The sequence below is a fragment of the Oncorhynchus mykiss genome, chromosome 28 (genome assembly GCF_057628025.1).
Source record: "Oncorhynchus mykiss isolate SJ-2025 chromosome 28, ASM5762802v1, whole genome shotgun sequence".
NCBI lineage: Eukaryota > Metazoa > Chordata > Actinopteri > Salmoniformes > Salmonidae > Oncorhynchus > Oncorhynchus mykiss.
In genome coordinates, this window is record NC_143049.1 from 3738971 (window position 1) to 3753609 (window position 14639).

At 42.6% G+C, this 14639-nt stretch overlaps 1 protein-coding gene across 1 annotated transcript in view; it reads left to right on the forward strand.

The window, feature by feature from the left end:
- The window catches only part of LOC110508347 (kelch-like protein 24), a 52539-nt gene extending 42348 nt beyond the window's left edge, over nucleotides 1-10191 (forward strand). The window contains exons 7-8 of the mRNA XM_021588796.3: nucleotides 5241-5429; nucleotides 5750-10191. Of these exons, the coding sequence (XP_021444471.3) occupies nucleotides 5241-5429; nucleotides 5750-5953 (393 nt within the window). The 3' untranslated portion in view covers nucleotides 5954-10191. The remainder of the gene's footprint in view (nucleotides 1-5240; nucleotides 5430-5749) is intronic.
- Nucleotides 10192-14639: the final 4448 nt, after the last annotated feature.

The following is a 14639-nucleotide window of genomic DNA, read 5'->3' on the forward strand; positions in this document are numbered from 1 at the left end:
ATGTTGGCCCATGTAGGCTGCCAATATTGGGCCAATGCGCCTATGTTCATCCACTCCACATTGGCATTAAGTGTGGCCCAGTGTTGGCGGCCCATATTAGGCGAAGACAGCCCTCACTTTGCCTGAACAAAGCTTTTCCCAGCAAACATACCCACATTGGCTCAATGCGGACTAAAATATTGGCCCCATGTAGGCTGCCCACATTGGGCCGATGCTTTTTTTCTATTTAATATGAATGTATTTATTTATATAATTTATTCATTGCAATTTAGTTCAATGCATAAATTGCATAGTTTTCAAGCCTTAAAGTTATACAAGGAACATGATACATTGTATCAGAAATGCAACCAAGTTGTTACTATCCTACATATATTTTTACAAAAGTGTATTTGGGTGATATTTATCATATACAGTATATTCGGAAAGTATTCAGACTCCTTGACTCAAAAACATCCCCACAGCATAATGCTGCCACCCCCATGCTTCACCGTAGGGATGGTGCCAGGTTTCCTCCAGACATGATGCTTGGCACTCAGGCCAAAGAATTCAAACTTGTTTTTTTTCAGACCAGAGGATCTTGTTTCTCATGGTCTGAGAGTCCTTTAGGTGCCTTTTGGCAAACTCTAAGCGGGCTGTCATGTACCTTTTACTGAGGAGTGGCTTCCATCTGGCCACTCTACCATGAAGGCATTTGGTGGAGTGCTGCAGAGGTGGTTGCCCTTCTGGAAGCTTCTCCCATCTGGAGCTCTGTCAGAGTGACCATTGGGATCTTGGTCACCTCTCTGACCAATCTCCCCCCCCCCCCCCCCAAGAGTCTTGGTGGTTCCAAACTTCTTCTTGATGGAGGCCACTGTTTCTTGAGGACCTTCAATGCTGCAGAATTTGTTGGTACCCTTCCACAGATCTGTGCCTCGACACTATCCTCTATGGACAATTCCTTCAACCTCATGGCTTGGTTTTTGCTCTGACATCCACAGTCAACTGTGGGACCTTTATATAGACTGGTGTGTGTCTTTCCAAATCATGTCCAATCAATTGAATTTACCACAGGTGGACTCCAATCAAGTTGTAGAAACATCTCGAAATTGAGCTCAGGTGCATCCTGTTTCCATTGATCATCCTTATCAATGGAAACAGGATGCACCTGAGCTCAATTTCGAGTCTCATAGGAAAGGGTCTGAATACTTACAGTACCAGTCAAATGTTTGGACACACCTACTCATTCAAAGGTTTTTCTTTATTTTTTTACTATTTTCTACATTGTAGAATAATATTGAAGACATCAGAACTATGAAATAACATGTGGAATCTTGTAATAACCAGGTAGTCACCTGGAATGCATTTCAATTAACAGATGTGTCTTGTTAAAATTGTTCGAAGTTATTTTGTGGAATTTCTTTCCTTATTGCGTTTGAGCCAGTCAGTTGTGTTGTGACAAGGTAGAGGTGGTATACAGAAGATAGCCCTATTTGGTAAAAGACCAAGTCCATATTATGGCAAGAACAGCTCAAATTAGCAAAGAGAAACGACAATCCATCATTACTTTAAAACATGGTCAGTCATTCTAGAAAAGTTTAAGAACTTTGAAAGTTTCCTCAACTGCAGTCGCAAAAACCATCAAGCGCTATGGATGAAACTGGCTCTCATGAGGACCGCTGCAGGAACTGAAGACCCAGAGTTATCTCTACTGCAGAGGATAAGTTCATTTAGAGTTATTGTACCAGCCTCAGAAATTGCAGCCCAAATAAATGCTTCACAGAGTTCAAGTAACAGACACATCTCAACATCAACTGTTCAGAGGAAACTGCGTGAATCAGGCCTTCATGATCGAATTGCTGCAAAGACACCACTCCTAAAGGACACAAATAATAAGAAGAAACTTGCTTGGGCCAAGAAACACAAGCAATGGACATTAGACCGGTGGAAATCTGTCCTTTGGTCTGATGAGTCCAAATTTGCGATTTTTGGTTTAAACCGCCTTGTCTTTGTGAGACGCAGAGTAGGTAAAGGGATGATCTCCACATGTGTGGTTCCCACCGGGAAGCATGGAGGAGGTGGTGTGATGGTGCTTATCTGGTGACCCTGTCGGTGTGTCCAAACTTTTGACTGGTACTGTATGTAAGTAAGGTATTTCTGTTTTTGTTCTTTAATACATTTGCAAAAATGTCTAAAAACCTGTTTTCACTTTGTCATTATGGGATATTGTGTGTAGATTGCTGAGGATTTTTTTAATTAATCCGTTTTAGAATAAAGCTCTAACATAACAAAATGTGGAAAAAGTAAAATGGTGTGAATACTTTCCGAAGGCACTGTACACTGTGTACATCACGTGACCCGTAATAAGACTCTCCAGTTAATGTGATGAAAGTCACATCTATGTGTGATGACCTGAGGGGGTGGGCTGGGTACAATAGATCATCTCTGAGAGGATAAAAGATGTCCTTGAATACAGTGTCACAGAGATCATGCATCCATATACAGTAGATGGCATCAATGTTCTCCTCGTCTGACAAGTTTTTTGATAGATACCAAACATGGCTGCAGTAGTATTACATATTCCAATAGTCAGTCCGCTGGGTACTGTAACAGAAATACATTTTGGCCCCTCTGCAGGGGCAGGGTTGACTAGCCCCTACAAGTATTTTGTTGGGCCATTTGAGATGGGGCCAGAGGTGACAGAGAGCACATATTTCAGGGCTGAGCCTACAAAGAAAAACTGTTGAATTTGTCATATGTCAAATGCACTTATTTAAGTATATTTAAAGACTTCATCATTGGTAGTGTACAAGATAAAAAATTGACATCACACAAGACTTGAACTGGAATGACTTCTAGCTGGGCTTGGTGTGGGCTAGCCTGTGCTGGGCTTGCTGTGGGCCAGTCTCTGTTGGGCTTGGTGTGGGCTAGTTCCTGTTGGGCTTGGTATGGGCTGGCCTGTTTTGCTATGGTGTGCGCTTGCCTGTGTTGGGCAGGGGAGGCCTAGCTTGTGCCCACCTTTCCAATCTGAATACCCACATGGGGCCAATGGGGTCATGTTTTCTGAGGCCCTTCCTATTCCCCTATGTGTCATTTTCTAGTTTTCTTTGTCTCCTTGCCTATTTTACCGTCACCTCTTTACCTCTCTGTCTCTATGGAGGTCCGTGTAGGAGCGTAGGAGCCAAGTGTTTTAGCACCTGCTCAGTTTGTGACCATGAGAGATGAAGGTCAGAGAACAACTCATTAGAGAGCTGGCCGGACAGACAAATGAAGAACCCCAAGCCCAGGGGATCCCACCCCCTCTGAGCACCCTCCCTGTCAGCCCCCCTGATAGCCCTCCTGACAATGCCCCCACACCCACTGAAGACATACACAAGTCACAGATTGTACTCCTTTTGTACTCAAACAGCAAATATATACTAGAAAATTAGCTTTTTCCCAAACACACTGTCACTAAACTCTGGTGTCCAAACACCCAGCACACCCTAGACCTTCTGTGTGGGGACAACCTAGGGTCACTCAGCCACATAATAATACACACAGGCACAAATGACCTGAGAGCATAGCAGGAAAGGGTGGCCACAGCACTCAAGGGAGTGATTGAAAAAGCTTATTCTACGTTCCCCCATGGACAAGTGGTTATCTCCACTCTGCTACCACGAAAAAACTTCCACCCTGATACCATACAGCAGGTAACCACAAGTATTTCCTGTGACTGTGCCAAATGTTTACCTGGCCCACCATTCCACCCTGGACTAGAACAGCCTTTATGACCAGGTCCACCTATACAAGGCAGCAGTGCTCACCATTCCACCCTGGACTAGAACAGCCTTTATGACCAGGTCCACCTCTACAAGGCAGCAGTGCTCACCACTCCACCCTGGACTAGAACAGCCTTTATGACCAGGTCCACCTCTACAAGGCAGCAGTGCTCACCACTCCACCCTGGACTAAAACAGCCTTTATGACCAGGTCCACCTCTACAAGGCAGCAGTGCTCACCACTCCACCCTGGACTAAAACAGCCTTTATGACCAGGTCCACCTCTACAAGGCAGCAGTGCTCACCACTCCACCAAGACGGTTGTTGACCGTTCTTGATATACATGAAAAAGGGAAAGGAGAGCCGCACACTCTAGGAGCTCAGATGCAATAATTGAATAACCAACGTTTCGACAGACAAGCTGTCTTCATCAGGGTATAATGACCATTCTTGATTAAAAACCCAGCAGCGACACACTCAAAGCAGTGCGCATGGCACCTATTACCATACCCCGTTCAAAGGCACCTATTACCATACCCCGTTCAAAGGCACCTATTACCATACCCCGTTCAAAGGCACCTATTACCATACCCCGTTCAAAGGCACCTATTACCATACCCCGTTCAAAGGCACCTATTACCATACCACGTTCAAAGGCACCTATTACCATACCCCGTTCAAAGGCACCTACTACCATACCCCGTTCAAAGGCACCTATTACCATACCCCGTTCAAAGGCACTTATTACCATACCCCGTTCAAAGGCACCTATTACCATACCCCGTTCAAAGGCACCTATTACCATACCCCGTTCAAAGGCACCTATTACCATACCCCGTTCAAAGGCACCTATTACCATACCCCGTTCAAAGGCACCTATTACCATACCCCGTTCAAAGGCACCTACTACCATACCCCGTTCAAAGGCACCTACTACCATACCCCATTCAAAGGCACCTATTACCATACCCCGTTCAAAGGCACCTACTACCATACCCCGTTCAAAGGCACCTACTACCATACCCCGTTCAAAGGCACCTATTACCATACCCCGTTCAAAGGCACCTATTACCATACCCCGTTCAAAGGCACCTATTACCATACCCTGTTCAAAGGCACCTATTACCATACCCCGTTCAAAGGCACTTTTGTCTTGCCCATTCACCCTCTGAATGGCACACATACACAATCCATGTCTCAATTGTCTCAAGGCTTAAAAATCCTTCTTTAACCTGTCTTCTCCCCTTCATCTACACTGATTGAAGTGGATAAAACAGGTGACATCAATAAGGGATCACCTGGTCAGTCTATGTCAGGGAAAGAGCAGTGTATAAATCTGTTTCTTAGTGTTTCACCAAGACAATAAATGTTGTACTTCATAAGGTTTTCAGGCATTATGTTCTGAGTCCAATTATCCTTTCAAAGCTATGTTTCATACCACACTTTTTCAAACCAAAAATAATCAATCAATCATTAATCACTCAATCCATGTGATCTCTCTAGGTCCAGTGCTATGATCCAGAGGCAGACACCTGGGCGCTAAGGGCAAGCATCCCCATCGCTAAGCGCTGCATCACGGCGGTCTCCCTGAACAACCTGATCTATGTGTCAGGTGGTCTAACCAAGTCTATCTTCTGCTACGACCCTGCGGAGGACTACTGGATGCACGTGGTGCACACCTTCAGCAAACAGGTAAGGATTTCATTTATGGCACAGAGACACTGGAAATTCTGTTTCATTTCGACTTCAGAGCTGCTATGAGGTTTTGCACGTAACAATGGTCTATGAAAACAAATACAATGTTGACCTTACATCATAACTGGAGCTTTTTGATTTCACAAAAATAAGTTGTTTTTGTTTTGTCAAGCCCCCGATAAGTCAACCGTGGTGAGGCATATTTCCCTGACTCTCTCGCTCTCTCTTGCTCTCTCTGTCTCTTGCTCTCTCCTTTCCCTCCCTCTCGCTCACTCTCTCTCCTTTCCCTATCTCTCTCTCTCTCTGTCTCTCTCCAGGAGAGCTGTGGAATGTCGGTGTGTAATGGGAAGATCTTCATCCTGGGTGGGCGGGGTGAGAACGGCGATGCCTCTGACTCCATCCTGTGTTACGACCCGGCAACGGGCATCATCACCGGCGTGGCGGCCATGCCTCGCCCCATCTCTTACCACGGCTGTGTCACCATCCATCGTTACAACGAGAAGTTCCACCACCGGCCCTGACCCCACAAACACACAAACACACAGGCTTGTACATAAACATGCTTTAAAATACATTCACTCACACAAAACGATTCTTCAGACACGCGCTCTCTAAAAAGGATGCAAATAGACATGCACACACTCTCAACCCTTTTTTTTCCTCTCAAGAAGCAACTAATTTAGAAATTCAGACCACAGCCCCAGTTTCAGTTTCACTTGTTTCCTTATTGTCCCATGAAGCAACACTCTGGTGCTGGTATTGTGGTATTCCTGCTATGCTACTCCAGATCCATCTATGCCTGCCAGTTGACTTTGTTAAGGTGGTTGTTCAATGTAAAACCAAACCATAGACTGGCTGGTATGCCTCCAGACACCACTATGTCTGTGTTTAGATAGAGCCTTCATGGAGCCCGTGGCAGGATCAGATCAGAGCAGGCAGACATGCGCCAGGGTTGTGGAGGTCATGACATTTTGTCGGCCGGTGATTTTCAAGCAAATAACTGCCGGTGTCACGGTAATTAACCGTTAATTAACATAAACACATTTAGCATCTCCTGGCTTCCACTTACAGCCTACAAGCCACTGATGCAGATCTTTGGAATATATACACATTTTAAAAGTCTTAATAAATCCATTTAATATGGCCTACACCTTCACAATTAATCCATAATTTATTTTAGACAGGTCTAAAGAAACATGATATGAAGAGGGACCGCAAATGTGATTATGATTGTAATGCTTTATTATCTTCCCCAAACTTGGAACTCACAAGCCGCCTATGTATGTCAGTTATTCTCCACACCGGTTGTAAAGGGGATTCATGTGCTTAATTCTAAGAAGTTATTTGACCACTTGAGTTGTAATTCTAACCTTATCAAAACATATAGGCCTATGGGCTAGGCTACATTAGGTGTGCGACTATGATTTGAAAAATTCACCAAAAAACGGCATGCACTGTTTCTTGTCTTACTGGACACACTGGGCATCATTCACAAGTGATAATACACCATTCACAAGTGATAATATTGTTCTCAGACTATTCTTAATTTGTTATCAGACTATTCTTAATTTTTGTCTTTACTGTACATATACTAAATAATATATGTGTGAAATTAGTTTTGATTTTGAATGAACCATTATCATACACTTGTCTCAGAACAGGGGCAGGGGAAAAAAGATGTAATCTATGCACTTAAATAGCGAATGGAGGACTCTTTTCCCCTGGTTAATTTTCATGCCTGCCAGGTATGCTGTACTCCTGTTGTAAAGATAAGCATTGTGCTTAATAATAGGAAGGTTGAGAAATAAATATAGTAGGCCTAGTCTATAGAAAACTGATGGGAGCCTCCTCTTTTTAGTAGAAGCCATCACTCTGTTTTCTCACACAATTGCATAGCCTATAGAAATGTTGCGCAACGTGAGCTCATGGTCTCTCATGAAGTGTTTGATTTGATTTTCCGATCACATTTGCATTGATGTCAGAGTGATTATAGGGACAATAGAGTGCTGAGTACCAGGCAGTTAGCAAGTTTGGTAGGCTACTAATGACCACCAGCAGCATCAGAGCGCACGCAGTTTTGGAGAAGCCTAGTTACCGTGACTAAACAGTCACGTGGAATTTGACTGTGGTCATGACTTGTGAACGGCGGTACAGCGGTAATATGGTCACTGTAACAGCCCTAGACATGCCTAGCAGCAGTGTGTAGGCCACATGCATTCTTGTGCCAGTAGCAGCTCCTTGTCTCCTCTTCCTAAGAACCAGAGATAGTCTCTATCTGCACATCAAAGAGCACAATCTTTGATGGACAGATAGGGAGTCATGATAGTGGATGAAACAAAGTGTTGCTTTTAGAGATTATCTCCTTAACCTTCAGGTGTTCAGGTGGACAAGTACTGACAGATAGTGAATTGTGATAGTGAACAGGAAAGCTTTGATTCAGACTTGAGAGAAATTCATAGGAATCTGCCACTGATTGACAAGGGGTGGTACAGTAATTCTTAGAACCCAGTTTTAAAAGGCAATATGCATTCCAACCATCTTAAAATGGCTTCCTCTTTCTTCGTAACCACTTGATAATATCATGGAAATTGGAACAGTATCATGGAATGTATCAAGCACCTGGATGCCAGAGGGTAGGAATGTGGTTCCATGACTTCAATTTTATATGTCGTTAAGCAGTGATTGTTTGGTATAAAACAAAACAAGCTGGCCTATGCTTATCCAAAAACAGAGGCCATGTCCAAATAGAACTAAACGTCTTATTTTCATTGTCGTGTTTTGTCTCATTGCCACTAATTTCAAATGACATTCATTTTAGGAAGCTACCTCCTGCTGTGGTCTGAACTCTGATTCCGCTGACTCCTATTTCCTTTTCCTGTTAGAGGTTCCCTTACTTACTCTTTCCATATCATCTCTTTCCTCTTCTCATATCCTACCTCTTATCACTGACACTCATCATAATTCCCTTGAATCTTTGCTATACACACACACACACACACACACACTGATTTTTTTGTTGTTGTTCAATTTATTAAATTATATTTGTATTTTTGACTGTTGGATATGTGTGCTGATGTTATACCTTGTGCTTGGTGGTGTGCTTGTTGCTACATAGAGTTTAGATAGTTGGTTTGGATGTTGGGTGTGTGGGTGATTTAGTCAATATCAGCAGGGCCGTTTTCTAGCATTTTGGGGGCCCAAAGCGAGATTTGGTTTGCAGAGAGCAAATGTTGCATTATTAAAGCTAATTTCATGCAGTTCTACACATTTTGCCATGGGTTGGGGGCCCAATAGCGGCCGCTTATGTCGCGTGTGCCTAGAAACAGCACTCGATATCAGATGCCTTAGTAGATGAAATCTCAAAGACTGTTATAAGTGAGTGGTATATTGGGTGATTTTTATTATATGTAAACCAGTTATAGCTTTATATCATAACAGTCTGTTTACTATTGTGCTGCTTACCCAGTGGCCTTGCCTCATATATGCAAATTCTATAGAACTCTGTGCCATACATAGACAATGGCACCTCTCACCTGTATACTCATACAATGTATAGCTCATGTACACAATGTAGCTCGGGGTAACCATGGAAACCTCCAGGTGTGTGGGCCGTTGGCTTTACCGAGCTGACACCTGTGTATTAACTCACAGGATATGATTGATTGGCAGGTGTGATGGTGGTAATTGTAAGTCTTGATTCTGGTCAGTAAAAGTCGCCTTTTACTTTTGGTGTCGTTAGAATAAGAGATTCATTGCTGTGAATTGATGTATTGCTGTGATACGGTGACGTTGAGGCCTTCTCTTTGCCACATTTTTATTCAAATGTTCTGTCATCCTTCTTTGCATATGGTTTGTGTCTTTTTGCTGTTTTTTTTTTGTATCCGAGAGCCCCAATTGTGCACTTTTACTATTATATCACAATGTAAATATGATTTTTTTAATTTCCTTTTATTACTGTATCAGTAAAAGCTATTTGCTTTCATGTGACGTATGTGAGTGGGGTGAATGGAGCCTGTCAGCGCCTCGTACTGGTCTGCCACAACTATAATATGTCAGATCAAGATCAACACAGGGAGAGAAAGAGGGGGGGGGGGGGGTAGAGGAACATGCACTACGTTATTGGGTCAAGGGTAAGGAACTGTTTTGTTTCTCAATTACGTTTTTACTAAATAAATCAAAGTGAAAGAAAATGTGAGGCATGTTAGCTTAATCTGTATTCCAGTGTTTTGTGTCATAGTTGAGCAAGAGAGACTTGTTGTTTCTTGTTTTGGTGGCGAATGCTGGGATTGTGTGTGTTGTTGATGAGTGATGCTTGTTTTTGACAGTCTGCCACAGGTAAGTTGTCTGCTCTATATTGGATGACTCTCAAGGGGAGAAGTGATTGAAGGATGTAAATGCAGAGTTAGGCATTTGGCCCAGATCAAATCCCTAAGGTGATGTTTTGAACTTGCTTTCATGGGAACCCTGGATTTGAGCTATGGATTTATGAATTTGTGTACAAGATGAGGGCTAGTTCCACCTAGAGAATGCAATCCTTTGTGCCTGGAATAAGACAATATTGGATTAAAATCTGTCTTTCTGATATTAAGGAAACAACATTAAATTAAAGTATGTATGATGTGATATTCAAATCTCTCTTTCGCCTTGGTTCTTCTGTTTCTTCTGAAAATTAGCGTGGACTGTCTGAGCTATAGTATGTCGGACTGTAATTGCTGGCTTGTGTAAATGAAGCATCAATAAAGTTATTCTCTATACTGAACGTGGTGTGCAGTTCTTATATGACATATTGCAATACAATACAGTGGGGCAAAAAAGTATTTAGTCAGCCACCAATTGTGCAAGTTCTCCCACTTAAAAATATGAGAGAGGCCTGTAATTTTCATCATAGGTACACTTCAACTATGACAGACAAAATGAGAAAAAAAATCCAGAAAATCACATTGTAGGATTTTTAATGAATTTATTTGCAAATTATGGTGGAAAATAAGTATTTGGTCACCTACAAACAAGCAAGATTTCTGGCTCTCACAGACCTGTAACTTCTTCTTTAAGAGGCTCCTCTGTCCTCCACTCGTTACCTGTATTAATGGCACCTGTTTGAACTTGTAATCAGTTTAAAAGACACCTGTCCACAACCTCAAACAGTCACACTCCAAACTCCACTATAGCCAAGACCAAAGAGCTGTCAAAGGACACCAGAAACAAAATTGTAGACCTGCACCAGGCTGGGAAGACTGAATCTGCAATAGGTAAGCAGCTTGGTTTGAAGAAATCAACTGTGGGAGCAATTATTAGGAAATGGAAGACATACAAGACCACTGATGATCTCCCTCGATCTGGGGCTCCACGCAAGATCTCGCCCCGTGGGGTCAAAATGATCACAAGAATGGTGAGCAAAAATCCCAGAATCACACGGGGGGACCTAGTGAATGCCCTGCAGAGAGCTTGGACCAAAGTAACAAAGCCTACCATCAGTAACACACTACGCCGCAAGGGACTCAAATCCTGCAGTGCCAGACGTGTCCCCCTGCTTAAGCCAGTACATGTCCAGGCCCGTCTGAAGTTTGCTAGAGAGCATTTGGATGATCCAGAAGAAGATTGGGAGAATGTCATATGGTCAGATGAAACCAAAATATAACTTTTTGGTCCAGATCTCAACCCCATAGAAAATCTTTGGAGGGAGTTGAAAGTCTGTGTTGCCCAGCAACAGCCCCAAAACATCACTGCTCTAGAGGAGATCTGCATGGAGGAATGGGCCAAAATACCAGCAACAGTATGTGAAAACCTATATAACAAAGTATTGAGAAACTTTTGTTATTGACCAAATACTTATTTTCCACCATAATTTGCAAATAAATTCATAAAAAATCCTACAATGTGATTTTCTGGATTTTTTTTCTCATTTAGTCTGTCATAGTTGAAGTGTACCTATGATGAAAATTACAGGCCTCTCTCATATTTTTAAGTGGGAGAACTTGCACAATTGGTGGCTGACTAGATACTTTTTTGCCCCACTGTATAACATACCATAGTTTAAAAAACATCAGTGGCAGCAATACTATGGTATAGTGCAAATGTAGTAGATAAAACAAGCCATACATGTTGGAAGTGTGAAACTATGCTGTCTTATAAGCACAGTGATCAGAATAATGTAAAGATATTTACATGCCTGACTACCACCCCCACTTACCTACAGACTGGAGCAGAGGAATTACACTAGTATTAAACACTATACAGGCTATTACAGTGGTGTTTACCTGTCAATCATCTAAGGGAAGTTGCCTAGGGTAGAAGTTACAGTGCCTTGCGAAAGTATTCGGCCCCCTTGAACTTTGCGACCTTTTGCCACATTTCAGGCTTCAAACATAAATATATAAAACTGTATTTGTTTGTGAAGAATCAACAACAAGTGGGACACAATCATGAAGTGGAACGACATTTATTGGATATTTCAAACTTTTTTAACAAATCAAAAACTGAAAAATTGGGCGTGCAAAATTATTCAGCCCCCTTAAGTTAATACTTTGTAGCGCCACCTTTTGCTGCGATTACAGCTGTAAGTCGCTTGGGGTATGTCTCTATCAGTTTTGCACATCGAGAGACTGACATTTTTTCCCATTCCTCCTTGCAAAACTGCTCGAGCTCAGTGAGGTTGGATGGAGAGCATTTGTGAACAGCAGTTTTCAGTTCTTTCCACAGATTCTCGATTGGATTCAGGTCTGGACTTTGACTTGGCCATTCTAACACCTGGATATGTTTATTTTTGAACCATTCCATTGTAGATTTTGCTTTATGTTTTGGATCATTGTCTTGTTGGAAGACAAATCTCCGTCCCAGTCTCAGGTCTTTTGCAGACTCCATCAGGTTTTCTTCCAGAATGGTCCTGTATTTGGCTCCATCCATCTTCCCATCAATATTAACCATCTTCCCTGTCCCTGCTGAAGAAAATCAGGCCCAAACCATGATGCTGCCACCACCATGTTTGACAGTGGGGATGGTGTGTTCAGCTGTGTTGCTTTTACGCCAAACATAACGTTTTGCATTGTTGCCAAAAAGTTACATTTTGGTTTAATCTGACCAGAGCACCTTCTTCCACATGTTTGGTGTGTCTCCCAGGTGGCTTGTGGCAAACTTTAAACAACACTTTTTATGGATATCTTTAAGAAATGGCTTTCTTCTTGCCACTCTTCCATAAAGTCCAGATTTGTGCAATATACGACTGATTGTTGTCCTATGGACAGAGTCTCCCACCTCAGCTGTAGATCTCTGCAGTTCATCCAGAGTGATCATGGGCCTCTTGGCTGCATCTCTGATCAGTCTTCTCCTTGTATGAGCTGAAAGTTTAGAGGGACGGCCAGGTCTTGGTAGATTTGCAGTGGTCTGATACTCCTTCCATTTCAATATTATCGCTTGCACAGTGCTCCTTGGGATGTTTAAAGCTTGGGAAATCTTTTTGTATCCAAATCCGGCTTTAAACTTCTTCACAACAGTATCTCGGACCTGCCTGGTGTGTTCCTTGTTCTTCATGATGCTCTCTGCGGTTTTAACGGACCTCTGAGACTATCACAGTGCAGGTGCATTTATACAGAGACTTGATTACACACAGGTGGATTGTATTTATCATCATTAGTCATTTAGGTCAACATTGGATCATTCAGAGATCCTCACTGAACTTCTGGAGAGAGTTTGCTGCACTGAAAGTAAAGGGGCTGAATAATGCACGCCCAATTTTTCAGTTTTTGATTTGTTAAAAAAGTTTGAAATATCCAATAAATGTCGTTCCACTTCATGATTGTGTCCCACTTGTTGTTGATTCTTCACAAAAAAATACAGTTTTATATCTTTATATTTGAAGCCTGAAATGTGGCAAAAGGTCGCAAAGTTCAAGGGGGCCAAATACTTTCGCAAGGCACTGTACATGGAAATGCCTTATCACATTTCAATCACATTATGACATCAAAATACAGTGCATTTGGAAAGCATTCAGACTGCTTGACTCTTTACACATTGTGTTACGTCACTGCTATAATGTTTCAGGTAAGTCCCAGATGCAGGAACGTCGAACTAACAACAGTTTATTAATCTGACAGGTCAAGGGTAGGCAGGGGTCAGTAATCCAGACAGGTGGGTTAAAGGAAGAGGACGGCAGGCAGGCTCAGGGTAGGAAGAGCTCAGTAATCCAGATAGGAGGGTTAAAGGTAGAGGACGGCAGGCAGGCTCAGGGTAGGCAGAGTTCAGTAATACAGATAGGAGGGTTAAAGGTAGAGGACGGCAGGCAGGCTCAGGGTAGGCAGAGCTCAGTAATCCAGATAGGTGGGTTAAAGGTAGAGGACGGCAGGCAGGCTCAGGGCAGGCAGAGTTCAGTAATCCAGATAGGACGGTTAAAGGTAGAGGACGGCAGGCAGGCTCAGGGTAGGCAGAAAAACCGGGAAAACAGGAACAATCGAGAGACAGGAACAGAGGGAAAAACACTGGTAGGCTTGACGAAACAAAACAAACTGGCAACAGATAAACAGAGAACACAGGTATAAATGCTCAGTGGATAATGGGGAAGATGGGCTACACCTGGAGGGGGGTGGAGACAATCACAAAGACAGGTGAAACAGATCAGGGTGTGACAACGGCCTTATTCTAAAATTGAATAAATAATTGTTTTTACTCATCAATCTACACACATTACCCCATAATGACAGAGCAAAAACAGGTTTTTAGAAATCTTTGCAAATTAATTACAAATAAAAACAGAAATGTTATTTACATAAGTATTCAGACCCTTTCCTATGATACTCGAAATTGAGCTCAGGTGCATCCTGTTTCCATTGATCGTCTTGGTGTTTCTACAACTTGACTGGAGACCACCTGTGGTACAGTGAATTGATTGAAAAATAAAAAGAGAGCTGCACACTCTAGGAGCTCAGATGCAATAATTGAATAACCTAATAACCAATGTTTTGACAGACAAGCTGTCTTCATCAGAGTATAGACAGCTTGTATGTCGAAACGTTGGTAAGAGATTGTTAAATGATTGCGTCTGAGCTCCTAGGGTGTGCGTCTCTCCTTATCTTTTTCAAGTATTCTACTCCGCTAGCCAGCACCTCACCGTAACAGCTGTGTGTTTCTTTCGCCTCCAAATTCAATTGATTGGACATGATTTGGAAAGGCACACACCTGTCTCTATAAGTTGACAGAGCATGTCCGAGCAAAACC